We start from the raw sequence: 27,063 nt of genomic DNA, 5'->3' as shown, positions 1-27,063 counted from the left end.
GCGCATGTGCAATTCATACGCGACGCTAACCACGCAAAGTTACATTCATTTTGAATTCTGTCTGAACCACAAGCGGACGTTAAGGTAAGCAGCTCTGTGAACCTGGAAACTTTATAGGGATATTTTGTATGCACACTTTGGTTTAAAGGATTTTTGAATATTTTCACTGAGGTTAATGTTTACAAATTACTTGCAAGATATTTAAGTAAATTTCAGTATAATCCCGTCAGTCGGAAACCTTAGTTGCCCGGAAACCTTTCTATTCCTGGACTCTCTGTTAAGGAAGACTTATGTTCCATAGGATGTAAAACTTCGAAGTGCATTAATGTTTGTGTTGTATTTGGATCATCAAAGTGAGGGTTGAAGAGGAGAGACACACATATACTCATTGAAACGAATAAGGGAACACATGAAAGTGTTCCTTTATTCTTTTCCAGGTTTCTTCACAAGGTATGTATTGCACTGTGAGTGAAATTCTGGAAATATATAAAGGAACACTTGTACTTTCAAGTGTTCCCTTAATCATTTCCATGAGTATATATTACCGGTAGGGTCTGTGTAGTGGATATACGTTTTAATATATATTGTGAGAAGACCAAGTTGGAATGGTTTACAAAACGAACGCTGTTAGAAATTTGGTACAATGTATGCGTTTATATAATCGCGACGAAGTAGTGATCAGCACCAGTGTTGTGCGGGAGACTCTCCCTGATGCTGTCACAGGAGAGTTACGAGCTCAAGTATGACAATGTAATGTTGTGTTTATCTCGAGAACGACTAGGACAGTGTGCCTTGTAATATACAGTGTAGGTGACTGTGATAACGAAAGTAGCAATAATGTCGGGTAAATTTCAGACAGAAGTATGTAAGTTATGATTACACAATGATTTCTAAATGGCATTGTGTAATCATAGCTTTCGGTCGTGGGAACCGTGCCAATCAATACCTATCAGAGGGGTACACAAAGCCCGCAGTCTAGACTACCAGTTGTCCGACTTCCATTTTTGTGGAAGTCGTGGTAGCTGAATAGGTTAGGCGGCTGACTTTGTGTGCTGGCGATAAGGTGCCTGACTCTGAGGGTGTGAGTTCGAATCTCGGATGGGGCTCAACTCAAAAAAGTACTAGAATTTGTACTTTACTAAGAAAGTGTAATCCCAAATATAACATATGTTACAGAAGTATGTAAGTTATGTATGTCACAGAAAGATATCAGCAGAAGAAATATATTATTGTAGGTTTGAACTGATAACAATCGCGGAATGTATTTGTAATCCTTCTCACACTTTATGCTGGTGGTGGATACAAGTGAAATCGGGCCGGGCTAGTTCTGTGCTAACACCCCATTAATACCAAAGCCTCATATCACAGGGAATTGGCCGTGGTCGGTCTGTTAGCACCTAAATTGAAAATTCTTCTTCTTTTAACCTACGTACATGATATCAACCGACATATTTCAACACGACTAGACTGTTGGGTGTTGCAGCTCTCAACTGACCATCCGACGTCAGTAGTATAAACAATGCGGCTACGGAACCAGCCTATATAAGGCAAGGAATCAATAAGTATCTATTCCTAACTCATATCAATTTTTAAAACCATAACACAACTACTTTTCATCTCCCCTGTAAAAAAGTAACCATAGTCTTACTCGAAAGAGTAAGTCTATGGTGTATGGGGTCATCCTATATAAGGCAAGCAATCAATAAGTATCTATTCCTCAATTTGTAAACCCATAAGATCACATCAATTTAAAATTTTGACTTCAGCAAAACAATTTAACGTGTATCTTCTATGATGTCTTTGGTTTTTGTAATAAATGCTTGTTGGGCTTGTTGTATCCTTTGGTTTATGTATTTTATTTTTCTCGTTCTCGCCGATAGCAGAACTTTTTTGATGAAACTTTAATCGAATCTCTTCTTTGATTTTTTTATATTTTTCGAGCTCACATGGGATCAAACGAAACTCTTCCTCTGAGATTTTATCATCATTGAGTGCGGTGGAAATATGGTCTTCTATCGTGTTTAACTTTGCTTCAGCAAGAATTCTAATTTCATCATGTTTCTTAGCTTTATGATCCAATTTGCGAGATACCAATTTAAACACTGACCCAGCTATTCCTGTCACTACAGCTGTTATTTCAAGGCCTAACACCACTGGTGCGGCTACGATGGTGGTCAACAATCCAACTCCTACTGCTCGTAATCCCATGCTAGTTGTCATAAGAGTGGTATCAGCCCCATCCATGTAGTTTAAAGCTCTATTGTATGTTTTGTGTAGCGATGCCCGAATATCACGGTCTTGTTCTAACTGACGTTTTATTTCACATATCTGTTTAAGTCGAAACCCTTCTACACTTCCCTTTATATTTCCTTCTTCATCTATGGCTGGGTATAGCCCCATTTTATGTGTTTATAATATATTTTATAAATTATTTTTTTATTATATGTCATTTAATTTTTGATTAATATATTTGAGGCTTATAAGGTTTAGATTATTGTACAGGTAAATGGGTGAGACATTAATAGGTATGTTTTGGTCTAAAATACTAACCCCATCTAGGCTTATTAATGGTTTATAACCTTGTCTTATTATGATTCGGCAACGTTTATTCTCGTGTCTTTTAAACCAAATTATTCTCAGGCCGTCTAAAAGTATTCTTGGACTTGACATCTCTGCGAGATATACGTCTATAACTAGCGTGGTGTGTGATTTCATACCATAATTTGAATCTGAAAAAAAATCACGTTGGTAATCGTAAATGCTGCGAATGAATAAACTGGCATTCAAGCCGACTGGAGCTAACATGTTACCAGTGTGCCCTGGTATTCGTAATACTTGAACAGTATTTTCTTTGAAGGGATTAAGGACGTGAGAAAGAATCCCGTTGTTTGTAATTTTGGAAACGAAATCATTTTGATTAAAAAGATGTAAGGTGAGGTTAGTGTTATTTTAATTAACCATTCAAGCTCTGAAAAAATCTGCTAGTGCCATTCGTTCGTATACGTCGTCTTTATAGTATAGTAGGTACGGGGTGTCTTCCTCACCAGGTAAATTGAACCGCTTTGTGTCTCCTAGATCACCGAGTGTTACATTGGGGTGATGACTTACCATTGTTTATATAACTGTTATAAAATAGTTTCCAATTGTTTTTCTGATAATTTCTCAGGCGTTAACTTCAATTCCATAAAATGTATGTTCTCGGATAGAAAAATACTGGCTAGAGATATAGTGTCTTCCACGTTAATGGTGACACCCTGCAGACTGGTGTGTGAATCGTCTCCCACCCGCACGTAAATAGAGCAAACGCGATACTGGTGTTTTTTAGCCCACTGGAGTTTGATTCCCTTCTCGATCTCAATCTCACTCTGCGTTGGTTGGCCTAGGTAGACTTAGATGAACAGCGTGGAATTCTCCGGTAGATTTTGCAAGATGTTGATCACGCCGTCGAATTCAGACACCAACTTCAATACCGCGTTTTTCTCCCCTGGTTTAACCGATAGCATGTGGGCTGACATAGCCGAGAGTGGGCTGATGATTACACTGCGTCTCTCTGATGGGACGTAAGCCACGATTAGGGTTCCGTTGTTAACGACTTTGTTTAGTAAGTGGTCTTTGTTTTCCGTGAATATCTATGGGGAACTTAGTGTGATGTTGAGAAACCAGTTGATTCGAGATGGTAACATCATCCACTTGTTATCGTTAGTGAACATTAGATAGTACGGTTTGTTTTGATCAACGTTCGTTCTGTCAAAGTCTTCAAAATCGAACAATTTACTACCGAACGATGGGTATATTCTCCATTCATCCTCGTCATTGCGAACTATATCATATCGAGTGTTGCCGGCAGATCTTGATGTGTCTAGGTTAAAAGTACTACCAGATCCACCGACGACGGGAACTTCAACTCGTTTGAAAATGATTACACAATGCCATTTAGAAAGTGGTCAAATGCAACATGTGTTATATTTGGGATTACACTTTCTTAGTAAAGTACAAATTCTAGTACTTTTTGAGTTGAGTCCCATCCGGGATTCGAACTCACACCCTCAGAGTCAGGCACCCAATCGCCAGCACACAAAGTCAGCCGCCTAACCCACTCAGCTACCGCGACTTCCACAAAAATGGAAGTCGGACAACTGGTAGTCTAGACTGCGGGCTTTGTGTACCCCTCGTTTGAAAATGCTGTTTAAAAGCTTAAAAGCGTATATTTTACCATCTATTCCTGATTCATCAAACCCCCTAGTATCACCTAATTCTGATAATCCTACATTACTGCATCTTTTTACTCGCATTCCTGGGCCCTGATTGCTAGCCATTATTGTATATGTAGTGTTACGCTGAGGTATCCTATATTTATATTATTATTTTTTGCATCTAAAATTGATATTTTTAATTCAGAAATATTACCATTTATCAATTTTTTATACTGTCGCGATGAAAACGACTCGGTGCGTCCGTCATTGTATTTTTCTGTTTTAACCGGGACAGCCCTCAACAACGTGGAAGGACGTTCACTTTGTACATTATCTGTTGTGCTAAGCTGATTGAGATGAACACATAGCTCGCGGTATGGAACTAGATCTGGTAACTTCGTACCAGTGACGGTAATCTTAGGGTCTATTTCTTCTTGTGTCAGCCCTAGTATCTTCGCCAACGGTCGACCGAGTCTCATTTTGTTTGGACTGTTGTTAATCAACACCACTGTTCCGTTTGAGTCATTTATTTTGAGTTCAGCTCCTAAGGGTTTGAAAACTTCATCATTTAAGAGACACACGCTGTAGTATCCATATGTTATTTTATGTAGAAATCCACCAAAGAACACCTTTTTATTATTGCTGTTGATGTTTGTCCATTGCGGGTAGTATATCGCATAGTGTCATTTCGACTTGACCAGACATGTTATCGATAACATGCATAAGTTGAATGGCCTCACCGCTCGTTACACCTGGAAGCGTAATGTACATATTTATATATATTTATATATTATATAATAATATGTATAAACCCGAGTAACGTTACCCCAAAAACGACAACATAAAGGCTTATGACTTCACACACATGAAAATAGTGGATGACACGGCTGGTTCGTACTTCAAAACCCAGTTTATAGACGTGTTTAAAAATTATAGGTTTTCGGTCACTAATGTTAAAACGGTTCACGATTGGTTTCACAACCCTATGCAGTTCTGGCAGAATCAATTCAATTTTGCCGTGTGGTGTGCGACAACTGGATGTGGTTTGACATTGACAGACACTAGGCATAATGAGTAAATCCGCTTTCACTTTCCACGTGTATTACCAGGTAAGGCGTATCCTCAAAGAAATCAGCGCCCCGGTCCCACAGGACAAGGCATGGGATGCAGTAAACAATCCGTATGATCGACGTGCGTTTGAACGGATTTGTAATGAATTCGAACTAGACCCAAAGACGGATTGGCGTTTGACGGGCCCAAACCATGGGTTGGGTATCCCTATCGTTCACAACATGCCCCTCGTGGAAGCCAGCAAAAAGCGAAAAGAATGGGGTTGTAAAACATATGTGAATGCTTACGTCACGAGTAACGAGTGGAGAGATGATCTCATGTCTTTCGACGACAGCAAGGATTACCGAGTATGGAGGTTCGAGCAGGGTCCGGATGACTGAAAAATATTTATGCTGGACACGTCGAAGGGTTTTACTCATGCTGGTGTTATCAGATTGAACGATTGGATTCGAACGTACGTGTGGGCTATTCTAGGGTCTCAATCACAGACGCGTTCTAATATTATAGGTAAGGGAACGGCTTACGATTCTCAAAAACAGTTCGTGGCTAATATTGAGGACGCTATCTCATAACCAGTAGATATACCTAGTGCTATCAAACGATATCAGGATACGTTGCAATACGCCAGGTCAAAAAATCGACTATGTGTTCGGTGTTGGATTGTACATGGCTCCGAGTGATATGCGTCTGAGAATCAATAACATAACAGGCTACAACAATGAAATAATCATTGCCACAGCCGACCAAAAATTTGGTGTTAACGCCGACGTCAACGTCTCCCATGTACCACCACCCACGCATACTGGTGAAACGGGTATAGTGACATCACCCCCAGAGTCTAGGGTTCAGTCCACACCACCACAACCCCAACCACCACACGTGCGGGTGTCTAATCAGCAGCACATCGACCGTAAAACAGCGCTGGTGGTTGTTGGGTTCGCGGTTGGCTTGGGTTTCATCTGGTCAAAAATTCCTTAGCGGCCACGTACACCAACCCGGCAATGACGACGATGAACGCCCACAGGTTTTGACTGAGCCACGTAACTGTTTTCGAGAGAGTGCTAAGCAACCACGAGATGATGCTACCCAGGATACCTGGCATGGCTTCGGTGGCTTTACCGGCGAGTTTAGCCAGGGCTTCCCCTAGTGATTTCAGATGTTTTTTTATCCAGTCTCTGACGTCACCACCACTCGGTGGTTTTGGTGGTGTTGGTGTTCCTCCACCACCAGTCAGCGATACGACCATGGTCGATATGATGAAGCCAAATGCTGTCAGAACACTGGCAATGGTGATGCCTTGCTCTCGGAACAATATTCGGATCCTGTCGGCCAACGTGGTATCCTCGTTCAGTACTCGATCGATGGTTCCCCCGCACGCGGCTGCTCTGAGATCAAAGCTGTTCTCGATTCGAGGAAGCAGATTCCAATCGGGTCTGTCTCTCATCTTGTAAATTACGTAGTCGTCCTGTGATACTACGCTTCATATCATCGTCTTCATTTTCGGTGAGTTTGTTTTTTTTCACTTGCGGTGTGCTCGTCGAGTTCGTTCAGTTTATCCATGTTGTTCACGAGTTCTCCACGTACATGTTTCAAGGCTTCATCTAAACCATACACTTCCCTCATTGGAAATTTAAAACCAGGTAACGGTTCGTCCCAGTATGTGCCCAACAGTTTTTCGATGCTGTCCGATGCTTCTGTAGCACGCTGTGTCATGTCACCACCACTACTGAGTTCGGACCTGGTAGCTTGCAGATCTTGAACTACCTTCGGAGAAATCTTAGGTTTTGCACCACCATAATCCTGCATGTTTAGTTTATTACGGATAAATTCGGTACCATGGTGACTGGTTAGCGTTGACAAGGCAAGTGGTTTTCTAGTGCGCATGTTCATGATATCAACCTCCGGGTTATCCTTAAGGCGTAGAATGCCCTTATCATCTATGGTAAACTTCGAATAGTCTTTGTACTGAGGCTCGACGTAGTTTCTATCGTTTTTCAATCCATCGTAATAATCGTCTACTGTTGTTTTAAGTAGTTGGCTGCTCAATGATGAGTTAGTAAACGAAATGTCTTCATCGTAATCAACATCAGCAGAGGCCATAGATCCAAAATCATCCATCGGAATATCGTCCATATTTTTGAAATTATATTATATTAATATAAATATATAACAATGTCATATGGTAGAAAACTAAATCCTTTTCGAAGATTAAGAGAACCACTAGGCGTCAAAGCCGTGCGTCAGTCGGTGACTATTACAAACAACCCCAGCAAGATAGACCAGAACCAAGTACTGTTGGTTAGATTCCCCAACTTGGGGGAGAACGACGTCATAGTACCAGGTACGGTACGATTGGCATTTAACATCACGTTTAAATCAGACAACGACAAACGTGAACAAGTGAATAATGTGGGCCGTGCTATAGTCAAGAGGACCTCCATAAAAATTAGTGGGAACGAGGTGCTTAGCATAGACGACAGCGATGTATATTACTGTTACATAGACCTATGGCAAAGTGAGGGAGAACGTGCCAACGACATGTACCAGGGAATCAGTAAATCGACTAGGTTACGTATAGGGTACGCCTTCACACAAGACGAGACAGCCAAACAATCGAATAGTGAAAAAGCCATCGCCGAAGCGTATGGAAACACGTTCTGTATCCCGCTAGACTTTGAGTTGCTAACGGGGGCACGCACCATTTTACCAAGCCGCATTAGGTGACAGGTTGGAATATGAACTCACGTTCAATGATTACAGCAAAGTCGTGTATACGCTGAACGGTGAAGAGGGTAGTTACGAGATCGATAACATCTCGTTGGAGTTCGACATGGTGACTAATCCTGATCTCGCCCGGCAGATTCGAAATCAGCAGTCTGGGGAAATGACCATCCTGTACGATAGGATACTGCGACATAGAATGATATTACGTGACAAGAGCGACACGGTATGGAATATCAACATGAACGTGCTGGCGCGATCGATGAAAGGTATATTAATCATACCCGTGGAGGAATACGATCCATTTGAAAGAGACAGCGAGAAATTTTTCAACCCAGGGATCACCAAAGTGGAAGTGACCATAGAGGGAGTGCCTAATCAGCTATTTAGCCATGGAATGAAGGCATATCAGCAGTGGGATGAAATAATGAAGCTACCGGCTATCAAACGAAACTCAATAGTCAACAACGTAGTCAATGACCTCGAGCTATCCTCCGTGCATATCGCGGATTAACTTACCACAAAGTACGCGTTATGGTTGGATATAAGATCGACAGATGACGACACTCTTCACGGTAGTGGTCGTCGAATCGATAATGGAAGCGAGGGTGTAACCATTTAAATAATGAAAAAGGCTCAACCAACTGGTAAATTAAAATTATATTTATATGTAATTATGGACGCACAACTTAATATAGAGAATGGGAGATTTGTGCAAGCAATCTATCAATTTACCATGAGATCCGCACTGCGCCATAATATGTGGGCAGACGGGTTGTGGTAAGACAGTTTTCGTACTGGATTTGTTGGAGGGGTACTATAAAGACGTATTTGACAATATCATTATCTTATGTCCTACTATAAATATGAACAAGACTTACACGGATAGATCTTGGGTGATGACGGATCCCGATGTATATAAAATGGATCCGGGAACACACCTGCAGGACTATTTGAAAGTTTATCACAACAAATTTAAAGGGAAGCCGACGCTGTTCATCCTGGATGACTGCAGCGCTAATAGAGAGATAACGAAAAAGAGAGATATGCTGTCCTACCTAGCGTTTTCAGGTCGGCACGCAGAACATAGCGTCTGGGTGTTGACACAAACATTCAACTCTGTGTTAAAGGATTTACGTGAACAGACGCTATGGGTAGCTCTATGTCACTGTAGCTTCGGACAGGGATTCGTTCGAGGAATGCTTGAGAGAGAACGATGTGATGAGTAAACTAGACCGGGAACTGGTTAAGAAACAGCTCGCCAAAACTAAACATGTTAAGCACGTGTTGAAAACCGACCAACCAGTGGATTACCAAGTAATAGTTTAGTAATTTTTAGTAAATTTTAGTAATGTTTTAGTAATTTTTAGTAAATTAGTAAATTTTAGTAATGTTTTAGTAATTTTTAGTAAATTTTAGTAAGTTTAAGTATAAATGTCGGCTTTTGAAGTTATAGTCATGTGTAACCTAACCTTTATCTCTCTGTATTTAGTGTGGGTTGGTTATTATTTAAAAAAAATTAAAACTAGATTACTATATTATAAAATGGATTGTGATGAATTACTAGAACAGATGTTAGTTTCAGATGAACAAAAGGACGACAAGCAGCGAGACAGACTGGTAACATTAGTTGTGGGTGGTAAGGCAAAACAATATTTAGGAGATAATATTACTGCTGATAAAATTCAGAAAATGTCAGATGAGGAAATAAATAAATTATACGCCAGGTATGAGTCACACCTCTGGGCTGAGATGACAAAAGTTATAGGGTCTACTATTACCCAGATTTACACAGGTATAGCGTCGTTATTTTTACCCATCCCACCGGAACGTCGACTCTATTTGTGGCAGGACCTAGAGAAAGACCCGTTTATTGAACACGCCTTGAGCTCTATCAGCTGCGTGCTGTACCACAAATACGGGATGTTTTTAGCTCTGGTGACGGCGGCGATTATCACAGCAACGCATTGTCAATAAATAATAATAATATACAAGATGGATACTACCCAGGAAGAAATAACCAAGATTCGAGAGGAGGAAACACCTGGTTTACCGTAGGTGGTGTAGTAGCCACTGCTGTTGTTTCATTATTTATGTTATTTAAACCAAAACAAACACAACCCCAGCCATCACCAACACCCACAGAGGAGATCAACCCTCATATTATGTTAAAATTAAAATTATATTTCCATTAATATATATTATGTCTGAGGGAAAAACATTCGTTAACGATGCATACCACGCCTTAGTGGTTTCCGGATTTGCAGTAGGATACACTCGGTTGACTAAAATGAACATATAACAACCGACCTGCAGGATATTGCTATGCTTACTATGAATATTGGTATGGCGATGGCCACCAAGGACGTTCTGATAAAACAAGGTATTATACCTGAAAATATTTTAAAGTAATATATATAATATGGCCACGATAGCAATGATGGTTGGTGGAGCTCTTGTGAATGCCCTAGCATTTTCCGGGAGTAAGTATCTATTTTCTAAATTACGAGAGTCAAACGCGGCTGAGGTAGAAGCAAAGAGAAAACGACACGATATAGCTGTAGAAAAACCCTAAGAGACGCATGAAGAGATTAGATTTTATCAATAATCAACTACAACGCGAAAATCATTCTGTTAGAACTTTCAAGGACGTCGAAGAAGCAATGAAAGAATACTACGTGCTAACAGGTAAACAACTAGAACCATTAGGCAATGCACCAACGATTTCACAGTATTACACTCCTTCCGATGGGCAAAAAGATCGTGAGTTGGTATTCGTGGCACTGGGTTTAGCATCGACAGTGTTAATTGTGAAACAATTAGACTAATTACACAAATTATTATATCAAAAATGAGATACGCACCATATCTTTGTCAATGGGTTCTTATGGGGTAATAAAAGCTGCATTGAGGGTTATTGTTGTTTTCACCGTAAAGGTTATACTAACTATACGTGTTCGGTGTGTGGTATAGGAGTTAAAGGTCATTACCGATTATGTAAAGCACATGGCGCGGATAAATTACGATTTAAAGTTATGTATGATAAGAAAAAAGACTACATCTTCGAAGTTAAACGTTTGTTAAAGATAATGGTATAAGTATATTATTTTTATCACTGTGGTATGATTTGTAATTCCTCACGTGCGAATCCTCTACGTGGTCCGTCTTTCAAGAAGTATAGGTTAGGTTCCCCGTCTTTGATATCCACTCGATTGATATTTTCATAGACCATATAGGATCTGTAGCACGTTTACGGGTGTCTCCCTCGTATTCACCTGGTTGATATAAATATCTAACAAGCGCGCGATCTGGAATTTCTTTTTCCTTTTTACGACGGGGTGCTGCTGCCTCTGATACAACGGATTTCATACGGATTGCTTCGACTGGTCTCTTATCAAGTAGTCTTGTTATTTCATGATTCATGAAGTCAACCACCCGTGGAAGTCGTTCTAACCATTCAGTGTTTCTGTTATTAGGATCCGCTAAATCATGTGAATATTGGTGTGAAAACAAACGTTCGGCTATGGAGCGATTGAATCTCTCTGCTATAGCTTGACTTCGATGGGCTCCCACCTCACCGCGTCTAACTTCTACGTTATTCTTGGTTAGAAGTTTCGACACGGATCCCATGAATTCCCGGCCTGGATCGACTTGCAATAAATCAGGCCATGTAAGCCGACTACGCTTGTATATTCGCTTAAACGCTTGTGCTACTTGATCCGAGTCTTTCGTGGTTAATGGTTCAGCTTCCTTGTAGCGGCTGGCTACGTCTACAACTGTCAGGGCATACTTATAGGTTTTACCTCTCACCCTGTCGTGTGGAAGAAACAACAGGTCGGCCTGGTGAACTTGATTAGGTGTATGTATACCGAATTTTCTCCTCGGTATATATTTTGGTGCCGGTAAGTATATTTGCCATATAGCTTGTTTTTGTAACCAGGCTTTGGCTTTTTCTTCCGAAAAACGTGCGACTTTAGATAATTTTGTAATAGCGTCTACCCCTTTCCAATATCCTCGCGGGTTGTAGTAAATTTTCTCTATTATATATATAAATTTATATTTTTTTATGACCGTAAGCAAAAGTTTTGACACGATCTGAAGCTATCCATCGTTTTGTATCCATTGGTGATAGAGACGTCTTATTTATAGTCATCCCGTATATCTTGTGCCCGTCACTACGAAGTATGTTCATCTGGTGTTTGAACGTTTTCTTCTCGAACAGGGTCTGTTTGTAGAGGGTATGTTTAATATGTCGTTTCACCACGTTCTTTTTCATACCTTTAGCCTTTCTTATTTCAGCGTCGTCTGCTTTTTTGATAGAATACATCTTAGGTCTCGATCCGACGTATTCGGTTATTGGTGTGCCAGCACATTCATCCTTCATCTTACCTAACACCTTTTTGTTGATTTGGCTATGCATGGGGTGGTGTTTTGGGTAATCGCTGGTATCGTATAGGTGTATATTGTTTTTCATATCCTCGTACACGTCCTCGGTTTGAATTTCCATGAGTAATGAATCCGTATCCGTGTACAACACCTCACACCCTTCACCGTATTGTTTCTTGAGCTCGTTATAGTAGAAGTCATACATGAGATGTTTGGATAGGTCTAGAATGCTCATACCAACATAAACCGGTCGATTAAGTATAATGTGGCTCTTTTTCATATGTATCGCTGCTAAGTCATCATCGAATATAATACTTCTATTTGTACGCCGGGCTGGATATCAATTTCCTGAGTTAGTTTTCATCACTCGACCGGACTAGCTTCACGTTAACGGGTTTTCGAAAATTCTCCATCGTTTTGCCAAATACAGAGTTGTTCATGAGTTTGTACAGGTTTTTCTTGAAGTCGCTGGTGGCTATCTTACGTAAATTCGTGTTCATTCTGATGTATGGTTCCATCCACTGGCTTTGATTGAATTTTAGTACCCTATGTATTTTAGTCAGCTTCATACCCAGCGACAGATATAGTTGTAAATTGCGATAGTGAATGATGTACTTGGTTTTATTCATCAAGTTAGGTACGAGTTTTTCAACGTTTACCACCCGTCCTGTAGGACCCAGCAAATTTCGTTGGTAGTCAGACATCCATTCCATATTCACCTTCAAACGCTCTGGAGCCAGGGATAACTGTTGTGTGAGGTGTGTAAATGCTCCGGATATTCTAAATCCACTTCGAGTATATAACCCTTGTTCGAATCCACTGCGATGGTCATAACATCATCGATCTCAGATGTCCACTCGAAACCACAGGTAGGTAGATACTGGCTCATGGCCCAGCCGTACAGGTTGTTTGCATCTAGATAGAGTAGATAGTTTGTAGGTTTTTTAGGGTTGTAGCCTTTCACATACTCTTTGTTAGCTTTGGCATAACGTTTTGATACCATAGAAATACCACCGCGTAACCCTTTCTCTATAAATATGATGCATATCGTAATCGGTAAATAATTCTAATTTCACACCGGTTTTCTTCAGTAGGGCATTCCACGAGAGCCCAGGACTTGAATAATACCATGCCGGGTCCAACCCGTATTGCTTCGAACACGTTTTTCTGAATATCTCGAATACACCAGCCAGCAATAACACGTCTGTTTTCAAATACAGATCGTGGTAATCACCTAAATTCTGACAACCCAGTTTTTCTCATACTTTTTTTGCGTGTTCGTAATCGTCTTGTGTGATAGACGCGTCGGCCGACAGCTTGCTATAGAAGCTGTCAATGGGAGGTAACTGTGTCTCATTAAACTTAGACCAGTCATCCATATATTCATACGGGTAGATACCCTTACGTAGCAGCAAAGCACGAGTTTCCTCTTCGGTGTAACGATTAGTTACAGCTAAGTCGTTCGGGATACTAGCCTTGACCAAGCTGTCTAGAGACGACAACAGAAACTAAACACTATCTATGAATCTCAACCCATATTGTTTGGGATACAGGATATGTTGCCTTTTACCTTTGAAATAGCTTGCATAATCAAGTGTGAATCATACCCGCGAAGATTGTGAAACACCACTGGTATATGAATAAGTTTATGATTTATTCTTAACTTCAAGTTACATTCATTGTGAGCCGCACCTCTGTATTTACCAGTAATGTGACAGTGATCTCTAACTGAATCACCATTCAGATGTTTACAGCACACATGACAATGTGTGCTTTTGTTGTGGGCTTCCCGGTCTGCTTGAGTCATACGCATTGGTGTTTTGTTACATAGTTTTTTAATAATCTTTTTCTCTTCATGTTGTAAACACTTTAGAAATTCTTCAGCCGCGTCTTGTCCTCTATAAATAAGGGGAGGGTTAGTTTGACCATCACAACGAACGACCACATACCCGAACCCACATGCTTCGTGCTCTTGTACTTTATGTGTGAAACTTTGATTAGTGGATTGAGCTACTGTATCTATTGGTTTAATGATCGCTTCGAAGTCGGCGTAGATAATATATGGTACTGGCGTTTGATTTTTGTGGTTGATAAATTTCAAGATGTTGTTTTTTCTCTCAGCATATCTATTCGTACGGCTGTCTCCCCTACACCTAGGCAATCAACCCTGTGCGAATCTAGCAGATCAGCCCTAGAAAACCCGTGAAGGCACCTTTCACAAAAGTGTTTCTTTTCCTTGTGTTTCAATTGATTGTACAACAGTCGGCTGAAATTCTGTATCCATGTGTAGTGATATTTTTCACCTTGTTGGATCATAAATATATTGATCATTTTACGACAATCCTTATACAATAAAGGACTTATCCTGTGTACTATTACGTTTTTACCTTCGTGTCCAAAAACGTTTATGGCTTGATTCTGTTGTTCTATTTCTTGGATCTGAGAGATAGGGGTGTGTTCGTCTATACCTTCCCAATTGATCCCGTCATCTTCTGGATAACTGGAAAGTCTATCGGAATGTTTTTCAACTGGAAATTTAGCAGATCTTATCGCTATCCTCATACAATTGTTGTCTCGGTTTTTAACGTTAACCATAGCTTGTTTTTTCTTGAAATACTCAGACATGGGTAAGTACGATCCACCTTTCAACGGTATATAGTTTGCTATATCCAGGTAGACCATGTTAATCTTGTCAACAACCCAACCAGAACCCATATTAGTGTAACGTTCTAGTGTTTCTCGCATTTTTTCTAATGATCTTTCTATAGAACAGTTGATAGTGTCTGGTTGCGTTGTAACTTCTTGATTACCTCTGAAGTAAACATTGGTGTATTCAGTTGTTTTATTCGACTGTTGTTTCTTTAGTGTCATGTTTAACGTGAGTTGAAATTTAATACCTCTTAAATCTTTCAGTTCTTCATTTACTTTGTCAAATACCAATGGTTTTTATCTTCAACGTCTATGTTTCTTTGAACTTCGATCTTCCAACCTCTCAAATATTTACCTACAGCATGCTCAGTAGGCGTGAATTGTAATTCTATAGGTTTTTGTTCTTTCAGTAATTCAATGAGCTCAGATTTCCTCATACGAGAATACCCTCGCATTCCACGTTCACGAGCTTGCTTTGTTAGTTCTTTCACAGTAAGTGTTTTTTGATACTTATAACCTAATAAATCTAGTAATTTATGTTTTCTCATACGAGAATAACCTCGAAGTCCATGGTCTCGTGCTTGCTTTTTCAATTCATGTACTGTAAACATATCATAAAATTACAAACACAGTGTTGATATTATATGTGAAAACAATTCTCTAAATTGACAAACATCCTTCATGTTAAACATAAGATGATATAATAGATATAGTATTGTGTTATCTAACCCGTAACATACACCTTTCATACATCGGGGAACTTGATACCCTTTGCTTCATGAAATGTGAAGTAAGACTTTCGAGTAAGACTATGGATACCTTTCACAGGGGAGATAAAAAGTAGTTGTGTTATGGGTTTATGGTCCCGTACCACATAGTCTTTCGAGTAAGACTATGGTTACTTTTTTATAGGGGAGATGAAAAGGAGTTGTGTTAAGGTTTTAAAAATTAATATGAGTTAGGAAGAGATCCTTATCGATTCCTTGCCTTATATAGGCTGGTCCCGTACCCCATTGTTTATATTACTGACGTCAGCATACAGAGAATTGCCATGCAGGAAAATAATCAATCAATCAACAAATATTCCCGAAAATACAAGGATGGCAAAGTCTGTTTTTAATCAGCAGGTGATATTTTGTCATGTAATATTTGATTGTATGTGGAGGGATTTGATTTGATTAGAGCACAAAGTACCAGAAAAAAATATAGAGAGAGATAAGATAAGATGGGGGCGCGGTGGGCGAGCTGGCTAAGACGCCAGGCTAGTGGTCCAGCGAGGTTGAGGTGCCGGGATCGAGCCCACCTGTGACCGGGTGTAAAAAACCTTGGAGTCAACTTTCTGTGCAGACTCTTTCAGTGTTGTCACAACCCCTAGTGTACAGTACACAACCCTGTGCACTTAAAAGAACCCACGAATCCGTTGGTATATGACCAGATGGTGGCCACATGAATACGTGCAAACACCTAGCTGCGGGTACAGCAACGTGCAGTGAACTTGGACAAAGTACTGTGACTATGTGTGTCAGTCCACCCAGCTGTGAATGGGTACCTCGTTAGGATGAGAAAGCCACAATAACTCGGTGCGCCTAGTGGCTGCAAGAGTTGTATACTTCCTAGGGAGTTGAGATTGATAATACGATGTGCCGTTGAGATTGACATCCAATGATCGAGGGGAAAATACCAGCGCCTTGAGCATGAACTAGTTGCCTGGATATGTGCGCTATATAAATATCCTATAATAATAAGATAAACTGTATTGTCCTACAGGGACATTTGTCTTGCATTCAAAGAGCCAATACAAGCTTATAACAACAAATAATTTAAAATATATATATACAATGTCAAGCTAATCAGACTATAATGATGAATCATAACATAATCAAAGTACATGATATAATAATCACTCGTGCCTCATCATAGATTTCACTATTACAATTTTGGAGGAAGATTTAGAAGTTTTATGCTGTATGGGACAAATGATTTTGAAGTCCTATTAGTTTTGTAATACATGATTTTAAAACGGCGACCAGAAGGCAGAAATTCATAACATTCATTAAAAAAGTGTGATGGATCCGATTGAATGGCCAGATGTTTCTTCTTAACTTTTGACTCATACTGAAAAGGTAGAGGTTCGAAATTGAAGCCGCAAATTTTGCTGGATATGTTTAAACAATTTTGTCAAGTTTGTTTTTCTGTGTAAGAGGAAGATTGCCATACCAGGCATGAAAGCAGAACGTTAAAATACTAATAATGGATGTTTGGTATAGTAATTTTAAGATATTAGTGCCTACATTAAATGATCACAATTTTCACAGAAAGAAAAACCTCTGTTGTGCTTTCCTATGTACACGATGTGAATTTGAATTCCATGAAGGTTTACTATCAATGATAGATACCCAGATATTTATACTCTTCTAATGTTTCTACTTCCTGTCCATCAATACAAACAGGTTCCAATGTGTTTTTTTTTTTAGCTTCGGAAGTCAATTATCATTTCCTTTGTTTTGTTTATTTTCAGGGAGAGGAAATTGTCTTTGAATCATGAAGTAAACGCATCAATATTTTTCCTATACTCTAACACTCCGATTGACGAATAAACCCAACCAAAGCGGCATCATAAGCAAATTTGTTTGTCTATCTATCTGTCTGTCTGTCTGTCTGTCTGTCTATAATATAACGACTACTCACTTTCTGAGTAGTTTGGCCTATATTATCCTTTATGAATACATTATGAATATATAGAGAGTGATGACACAACTTTATGGATGATCAACTTCTTTATTTCAACAGTGGCGACGTTTCGGTAAGAACCTATACCATCTCTAAGTCGTTTCTGTTGTAGGGTGATGCTGGTGGAGAGTTCACAGTTAGGACACTGATTAGAAGTGGAAAGGGAGGATGTTTAAAGATTTGAATTTTCAATAATAACTGGGAGCTGAACAGAAGTAGAATGGAAGACGGTCAAAGACCGACGGATGACAGTGACACACAGAGTGGGGGATGTACCCCAGCAGACCGCAGAACAGACAGAGATGGAGACACGTCATTAGACGTTGAACATATGGAAGCTGTAGGTATTGCCAGGGGCAGCCCACAAGGAGCAAGTGAAGGACCAGGCATGGAGGGTGCAGAAAACAGGGATGTTGATGAAGAGAGTTGCGGATCTAGTGATGACAGAGACGAGGAAGAAGGGGATGGGATACAAGACATGTTACAACTTGGAGCACGTGCTGAAGCGGTCAAATTCCAGACTGTTCATCAACAGTCATATCAGCTTGCAGGTAAAGGTATGTGTGTCTTAAGGAAATAGTTATAGGAAGTGGTACTTTCTTGATGCAACACCAGTCACACCTTTATGAATGTTATAGTGAAGTATGGAAGACTGTATTTACCTCTCCATTATAATCACCAAGTTCTCACAACATTTTGCTGGCGATGAATCCCGTTGAACCTGAGCTGAGTGTCGTGCACCAATGTTGCTTTACACATTTTAAACACTTTACACTATAATCCTACTGACAGTTACCCCTGCTAGGTTGTACATATCTTTGTAGCATCTTTCTGAGAGGTAATATTCCAACTGACATTGGCTGAGAGAGGTTCAAGATTTGAGTGTTTAGACGTGCTAGGTTTGAATTGTAAGAAGCGTTCACCAGTGTTAACAGAAATTGTATAAACAATCCATGAATACGCATTTGATAAAGATAATTGTATTGTGTCAGCGGTAGATTGTGTCAAAGTAAACCGCTGTGTAAGCTGTGAACCATTGTTCTTTTACCTAACACTGTAAGCCGTTATGTTATTTCGTACAATTCAGGTGAGTTATAGACATCCGTGGATCTATTTAGCTGACCACTTAGGTTTTGAAAGCCCTGTGGTAACAGGAAATACAGTCAGAAATATGAACAGCCATGAATATGAATACCCATATGAGGAACAAGTTTATAAACGCTCCACTAGGTTTAGTCAAGCAAAACGAAACAAAGGAATATTTGATGAAATTATACAAAAATTGGTTACCTGTTACTCTACTGTGGTGAGTGGTGAGTGGTGGTGAAAACCAGATTGCCTGACTGAACGTTACAATCAGATTCCCCTGCTGTGTTTATAGACAGACTTAAACTATATAGTTACATTATGCCATTTTAACAATGTCATTCATATGTCATTGTTCGTGTTATGTTATTGGACTGTTTGTTTCGTAGATACCAAGTCACTAGTACAACACATTGTGGGATGTTGTCAGCCAGCACAGGGAGAAATAACATCAGCACCACAGCAACAACAGCAACTCCAACCAGGATCAGGTGGTGATGATGATGGTGACGGTGATGGTGATGGAAGAACAGATCAGGCACACCTGTCCACAAGTACAACTTGTGTAGTTCCGAAAACAAGTCCACAGGTCCCGGGAACATCAGCCCTGACACCACCGTCAACATCGTCTCTTCTGTCCCAAATACCAGGATCTCTTGCATCACAGATACAGTCTGGGTTGCCTGAAGTACCAATGACTGGGGACTCTATTAGAGGTGGGTGGGTTTACCTGATATTGTTGACCTCTTTAAAATAAACTATCAACTTATCTCACCAACCATTAGAATCTTACTTCTCACCAGATTAGATCAGATCACTTACATTTACCAATACCTCACGTTTTGTCTACTCCCAGTATCTCCTACTTTTTAGGTAAATCATATATCTAGCTTTGAAGCTGTTGTATCAATGTCGCCATCGTTTGGCAGAGTGTCCATAAACATACACAGCCTCCATGGAAGCTTGTTTGACCTCAGCACAAGTCTTTGTCAAGCTGTGTTCAGTTATATCGAAGCAATTTATTAACAAATGTAACTTGGCAGTCGCCTCTCAAAAAGATATGTTGAAGTTATCTCTGTTTTCAGAATCAGTAGTGATATCGGAGTAAAAAAATGGAACACATCTGTAAAACCTTCAGTCATATGGCATCTGTTACATCAGTTTTGTACCCCTGAATGTCCGGGTTAGAATTTTGGCCTTCAGTAACTAATGCTTGTCGTAAGAGGCGACGAACGGGATCGGGTGGTCAGGCTCACTGACTTGGTTGACACCTGTCATCGGTTCCCAAGTGTGCAGATGATTGCTCATGCTTTTGATCACTGGATTGTCTGGTCCAGACTCGATTATTAACAGACCGCCGCCATATAGCTGGAATATTGCTGAGTGCGGCGTAAAACTAAACTCACTCACTCACTCACTCACTCACTCACTACAGCAGTTTCGAGACGTGACAGTAAATATGTGAATGTCAAATTTCATGCAAAGTGCTTTACTTAGGGTTATTCTTAAATAATGTAACTTTTCAAATAATTTTTATCTAATGCAATTTTTTTTACTGCAGTTACGTTTTTCCGTTAGTATATTGAACCTTCACTTATATGACTTCTGTTGCAGTCAAACAGTGCAACTTTTTCAAACTAGTGTTTTTGTCTGCAGATGTTATAACCTGTTTTCAGAATCACTAGTAGAAACTAAGTTCAAATATGGAACATATCTATGTAAGCTTCAGTCATGTGGTTTCTGTTACAGTCACGCTAAGTTCACAACCTTATGTACAAGTCACGTGGTTTCTGTTACAGGACTTTGGTACATGTGACAGTGGTCATGTGACAGTGAAGGGAGGCAAGAATCTGAACATTGGCGGAACTCAGAATGTCGGTACAGCTCCGACCAACAAAGAGGAAGAAGAGAAACCACTGACTGCAGCACAGAAGATCAGGAGTGAGTTATTTGACAAACTTGTTTTCACAATAATTGTCCATATGGTGGCAATGTACAAACCGGACTGATATAATCTGAGTACACACCTATAAAGGAAGTACAGTAATGGATAATAAATTATGCTAAAGTCCATTCAATAGATTTAACTCTTCAGAAGATCCGTGAAGATCCGGGTTAGAACCGGTCTTCAGCAACCCGCTTGTCTCCCCGTGAAGATCTGGTTAGAACTGGTCTTCAGCAACCCATGCTTGTTCCCCGTCTTAAAACTGGTGGCGACTGCTTGTCTTAAATGACGACTGATGAGACGGCCAGGTTCGCCAACTTGGTTGATGAATGTCATGGCCTCGCACTATTTTAGATGAATACTTCTGATATCACTCATAGCGTTGTTCTGCTAAGTCACGAACGCACGCACTCACTCACTCACTTATATAGTATATAATTGCGATACGCCTAAGTATACTTTCTTATCTTAAATGCATCTCATATATTCACCTGAACAGTTTCACATCAAACTCCACAGTCAAAGAATTATTTCAGTGAGCCCTTTAGAATTAAAGTGTGCAAACTGGATTAACACTTGCCAGTGTAAAAAGAAGTATGATGTTTAAAATATATTCAGTTACTAAAACGGGCAGAAAAGGTTTTACTCCTCAACATTATTCAGAAAACATCAACCTGATCAAACAATAACCTGTCTGTTGAAGTGTGTAGGAAACATTATCTGGTTCAGTTCATCCTCATCGTTTCACATCTTATTGACAAGATGAATAGACTCAAAGGTCAACAGTTCTGAAAGAGACAAATATCGAAAGGATTGGTAATGATCAAAAGTCAATAAGAACAGCGCACCTGGCATATGCAAATTTGTCAGAGCACAAGAGGGGCTACAGAAGCAGCATGTTTACAATGTCTGTAGCGAGTGTGTCCACCTTGTGCATTGATGCAGGCCTTGTACCATTGCCTCACTGAGATCACTAAACGTCCATGAGAGTCATTCCGAGAAAGGTGTTGCCTGGACGATTCATATGACGTCGTGAACGTCGCTCCATTTCATCCCAGGCGTGTTCAGTGGGGAACAAATTCGTGGATCTTGATGGACAGGATAACACATTAACACTGCTCTGATTAGGATACTGCTAGACAACTCGAGCAGCATGTTTAACTGGTCATCAGGCTGTTCACCTTGCACGGAGGCCGTAGGCACGTTATTCTCATTAAACTGTTATCACAGATGCTCTTCTATTGCTGGGTATCGGTACAAACTAAAATGGTTGCTGGCTGGGCCCCGTGTCGGACGTGCACGGTTCAACTTCATCGGTCTTGACATGGGGGCGGCTATTATGGGGGCAGTGTACATCTTGATTGTTTTGCTGAAAATATCGCCATAATATAGCAAAGGGTGTTTCGTTGAATAGACGAGCAACGTCACGCTGCTCTATCTATAACTCTCCATCTGTCACTGTCCCCGAGGCATGACTTTGTTGATATTCTTAATTTGATGGGTGATCTGAGTGATTATTGGCCACGTCTTGTTACTGGCATTGCCTAGCACAACATCGGATTTTTGTTTATTCTTTACGCAATCTTTACGTCTTCTGCTATTTCAACAGATGCCCGAAATTTGGGTAATGTCTTTTAAAGAGCCTTTAACACAATTTCAGTAACTTTGTATAGGGCAGTGGGGTAGCCTAGTGGTTAGAACGTATGCTTGTCCTGCCGAAGACACGGGTTCGATTCCCTTTTCTGAAGTAAGATGTTTAAATCTTAAGTTTGTTAACTGTTGCAAATATTTCATTCATAATTGTTTTAAATCTGCCTTGTGTCCACAGAGAGGACGGCATCCAGGATACAGTCATGGACGAAAGACATAGTGGAGACAGCCGCCCTCAAGAAAGTGAAAGAGAAGCTGGACAGAGGAGCGACATGGGTGACAATTAAAGGAAGACCAGGAGAGGGGAAGTCCACAACAGCCTACATGGTTCTCAAAAACCTTGATAGTCAGGGGAGACAAGTATATCAAGTGGAGTCACCAGAAGAATACAGCGAGGTCATAATGGCCTACAAGAACCCTGTAATTATGTTAGATGACATATTCGGTGATCTGGAATTCGATGCAGCTGAGTGGGCAAAGTGGAGACCACGTCTACGACCTATGGTGGATGTTAAACATCCTGACACATATGCAGAAAAAGATGTTTTGGGCATTTCTACTAAAAGTGAGAAGGTTTCAGAGATGACCAAAGTTGATCAAACAGAGGTGAAACAAGAAACTATCATTATCCTCGTAGGTCGTGACTATGTGCTGAAATCCTCATTGGCAGACTTGGGAAGGATGGCAGATTACATTTCCAGTCCCCAATATGTGGTGGAAGTTTCCTCACAGAGAGCCTCTTATGAGCGAAGGAAGATATGGCGTGTTCATGCTGAAGCAAAAAACATAGACATCGAAGAGTCAACTGTGTCTCGGATATGTGAGGCAGACTGTCCACACGGCTTCCCTCATGTCTGTAAAATGTTTGTCGCAGCATATGAAAAGGATTGGACTCAGCTTCAAATGCAAATGTTTTTTCAAGCGCCACTGGATTTCCTCAGCCAAACTTTGAATAGACATTTGACAGATAAGATAAAGCGTTCACTGTTCATGGCTATGATTAAAAGAGATGGAAAGATTAGTGGACAAGAAATGGAGGAGGATGATAACTTCGGTTATGAATACATAGCAGCTGCTGATAATATGGTTGGATCTTACCTCAAGAAGGAAGATGACACCTACGTGTTTGATCATCCGTCTATATATGACAGTGTTTCCTTTATTCTCAGTACAAAACAACCAAAGTTTGTCATTGAAAATTGTAGTTTGTCCTTTATAAATCAGCGACTTCGTCTTACGCCCTCCAGTAATGAGAAAAAAGAGAAAAGCGTTGCTGTTGAGACAGATCTTGTTGCAAACGTCTCATGGACTTATGCTAAACTTTTGGCCAGAAGATTTGCAAGTGAAATGCAACGGAGCAATTTGTTGCATGTTTTATCACACCAGTCACTTTGTTATTCAGACTTTGTCGACTTGCTAATGGACTGCCTGAAGACCCAGTTTCACATGGGTGCATCTGATATTGTGAAACTAACTGATAACTCATCAAAGAAGTCATTTTGTGAATTACTTTCCAACAACAAGTCACATCATCTCATCAAATATATGATGGAGACAGAAAATATCTCATTCACCCAGAGTGAAGGAAGGGACATTTTACTGGGTGTGTGCACGAATGCTGCATGCGGTATACTGAAATACATCAGTGGACAAATGAAACTTGAGGTAAATGCTACATATGGTCTGAGGATAGAGACGCCGCTTATGTTGGCAGCAGAAACCAGGGACAGTGAGTTTGTCAATCAGATCTTGTCTCTAGACCCCGACCTAAAAGCAAGAGACATTCGAGGCCAAACTGTTTTTAATTATCTTTGTGAGAATGGCCTTACATCAGCTGTGAAGCATGCGATTAACATGGGAGTGGAAGTTAATCAGTATCATGGATCTTTCCCCAGTGTGTACACTGTCATACGGAATGGTCACTTAGAGGTTGTGGAACTGTTGGTTAACAGAGGATGTGATATAGATAACCAGAAAGGTCTTACATATGCTGTATGTAGCCTGAACGCGAACATGGTACGTTATTTTTTAGACAGAGGAGCAGTGGTTGACAGCAGTGCTGTGTGCAGAACTTGTGAGGTCGGGAACAGAAATATAGTTGAGATGTTGTTTGAGAAGGGTGCTACTGTTGATATGATGTCACCTGATGGAAGAGCTCCTCTTCTCAGTGCATGTAAAGGAAACCCAGCAGTTGTCTCGTATTTGCTGAAGAAAGGAGCACGTGTCAACCAAGCTTCAAATGTTTGGGGTGACACACCACTTCATGTAGCAACAAGACCGGGTTGTGCAGAGTGTGTTGATTTGTTACTGAAGGCTGGAGCTGATGTTAATGTACAGAATAATACAGGTGACACACCACTTCATACAGCAGCAGCAACAGTGTGGGGATCTACAGAGGGTGTTGCTGTGTTACTGAAGGCTGGAGCTGATGTTAATGTACAGAATAATACAGGTGACACACCACTTCATACAGCAGCAGCAGCAGCAGAGTGGGAATCTACAGAGTGTGTTGCTGTGTTACTGAAGGCTGGAGCTGATGTTAATGTACAGAATAATACAGGTGACACACCACTTCATACAGCAGCAGCAAAGTGGGGATCTACAGAGTGTGTTGCTGTGTTACTGAAGGCTGGAGCTGATGTTAATGTACAGAATAATACAGGTGACACACCACTTCATACAGCAGCAGCAGCAGCAGCAGGATCAACAGAGTGTGTTGCTGTGTTACTGAAGGCTGGAGCTGATGTTAATGTACAGAATAATACAGGTGACACACCACTTCATACAGCAGCATCAATATGGGGATCTACAGAGTGTGTTGATGTGTTACTGAAGGCTGGAGCTGATGTTAATGTACAGAATAATACAGGTGACACACCACTTCATACAGCAGCAGCAATATGGGGATCTACAGAGTGTGTTGATGTGTTACTGAAGGCTGGAGCTGATGTTAATGTACAGAATAATACAGGTGACACACCACTTCATACAGCAGCAGCAATATGTGGATCTACAGAGTGTGTTGATGTGTTACTGAAGGCTGGAGCTGATGTTAATGTACAGAATAATACAGGTGACACACCACTTCATACAGCAGCAGCAATATGGGGATCTACAGAGTGTGTTGCTGTGTTACTGAAGGCTGGAGCTGATGTTAATGTATAGAATAATACAGGTGACACACCACTTCATAGAGCAACAAACTTGGAATCAACAGAGTGTGTTGATGTGTTACTGAAGGCTGGAGCTGATGTTAACGTACAGAATAATACAGGTGACACACCACTTCATACAGCAGCAAGAGAGGGACCTACATTTTGTGCTGATGTGTTACTGAAGGCTGGGGCTGATGTCAATGTACAGAATAATACAGGTGACACACCACTTCATACAGCAGCAGCAACGGGGATCTACAGAGTGTGTTGATGTGTTACTGAAGGCTGGAGCTGATGTTAATGTATAGAATAATACAGGTGACACACCACTTCATAGAGCAACAAACTTGGAATCAACAGAGTGTGTTGATGTGTTACTGAAGGCTGGAGCTGATTTTAACGTACAGAATAATACAGGTGACACACCACTTCATACAGCAGCAAGAGAGGGACCTACATTTTGTGCTGATGTGTTACTGAAGGCTGGGGCTGATGTCAATGTACAGAAGAATACGGGTGACACACCACTTCATACAGCAGCAGAACGGGGATCTACAGCGTGTGTTGATGTGTTACTGAAGGCTGGAGCTGATGTTAATGTATAGAATAATACAGGTGACACACCACTTCATAGAGCAACAAACTTGGAATCAACAGAGTGTGTTGATGTGTTACTGAAGGCTGGAGCTGATGTTAATGTACAGAATAATACAGGTGACACACCACTTCATACAGCAGCAGCAATATGGGGATCTTCAGAGTGTGTTGATGTGTTAATGAAGGCTGGAGCTGATGTTAATGTACAGAATAATACAGGTGACACACTACTTCATAGAGCAACAAACTTGGAATCAACAGAGTGTGTTGATGTGTTACTGAAGGCTGGAGCTGATGTTAATGTACAGAATAATACAGGTGACACACCACTTCATACAGCAGCAGGACGGGGATCTACAGAGTGTGTTGATGTGTTACTGAAGGCTGGAGCTTATGCCAATGTAATGGATCCGGTTGTATCATTGCTTCATTAACTAATGTCAACATTAATTTGTTTATGTGGTTAAACAGACCAAACAATGGCGTATTTAATCATTGACCAGGTGCGCGTTAAATTTGTCACAAATGTTTTGACTATCATTGTTTTCTATACTTTTCGTGAACAAAACATCACGAAAATATAATGTCTTTATCCACAACAAATTCTCCCCAAGTGATATAAGCTGTATACAATGACTCAGTGTTAAGCATAGCGGAGTGATGCCCCCTTACCTTTATAGGCTTATGACATTTTTGTAGTCATTTGACGTCATAGAGGACATTCCATTTTCAAGACGTATTGCAAGTCATTTTGAAGATTGAGTGTATAACGTTATACATAAGCACACAAACTAATTTCATGTATACTTTTGTCGTTCAGATATTAGACAGTATTTTGTTCGTGTACACATTCCGTAAAGATGCCAAATTAAAAATATAG

General features: G+C 40.4%; 1 protein-coding gene across 1 annotated transcript; it reads left to right on the top strand.

The window, feature by feature from the left end:
- Window positions 1–27,063, top strand: LOC124283841. Its single transcript, XM_046719870.1, has 7 exons — window positions 1–84; window positions 17,863–18,307; window positions 19,226–19,552; window positions 20,586–20,777; window positions 22,610–23,677; window positions 25,727–25,770; window positions 27,004–27,063. The coding sequence occupies exons 2-7, from the start codon at window positions 17,971–17,973 to the stop codon at window positions 27,061–27,063; spliced, it is 2,028 nt and encodes a 675-aa protein (XP_046575826.1). The 5' UTR covers window positions 1–84; window positions 17,863–17,970.

This window comes from Haliotis rubra, unplaced genomic scaffold, assembly GCF_003918875.1.
Source record: "Haliotis rubra isolate DU_JTF1 unplaced genomic scaffold, ASM391887v1 Scf322, whole genome shotgun sequence".
Classification (NCBI taxonomy): domain Eukaryota; kingdom Metazoa; phylum Mollusca; class Gastropoda; order Lepetellida; family Haliotidae; genus Haliotis; species Haliotis rubra.
Note: the sequence above shows the minus strand (reverse complement) of the source record. Positions and strands in the feature narration are given on the sequence as shown.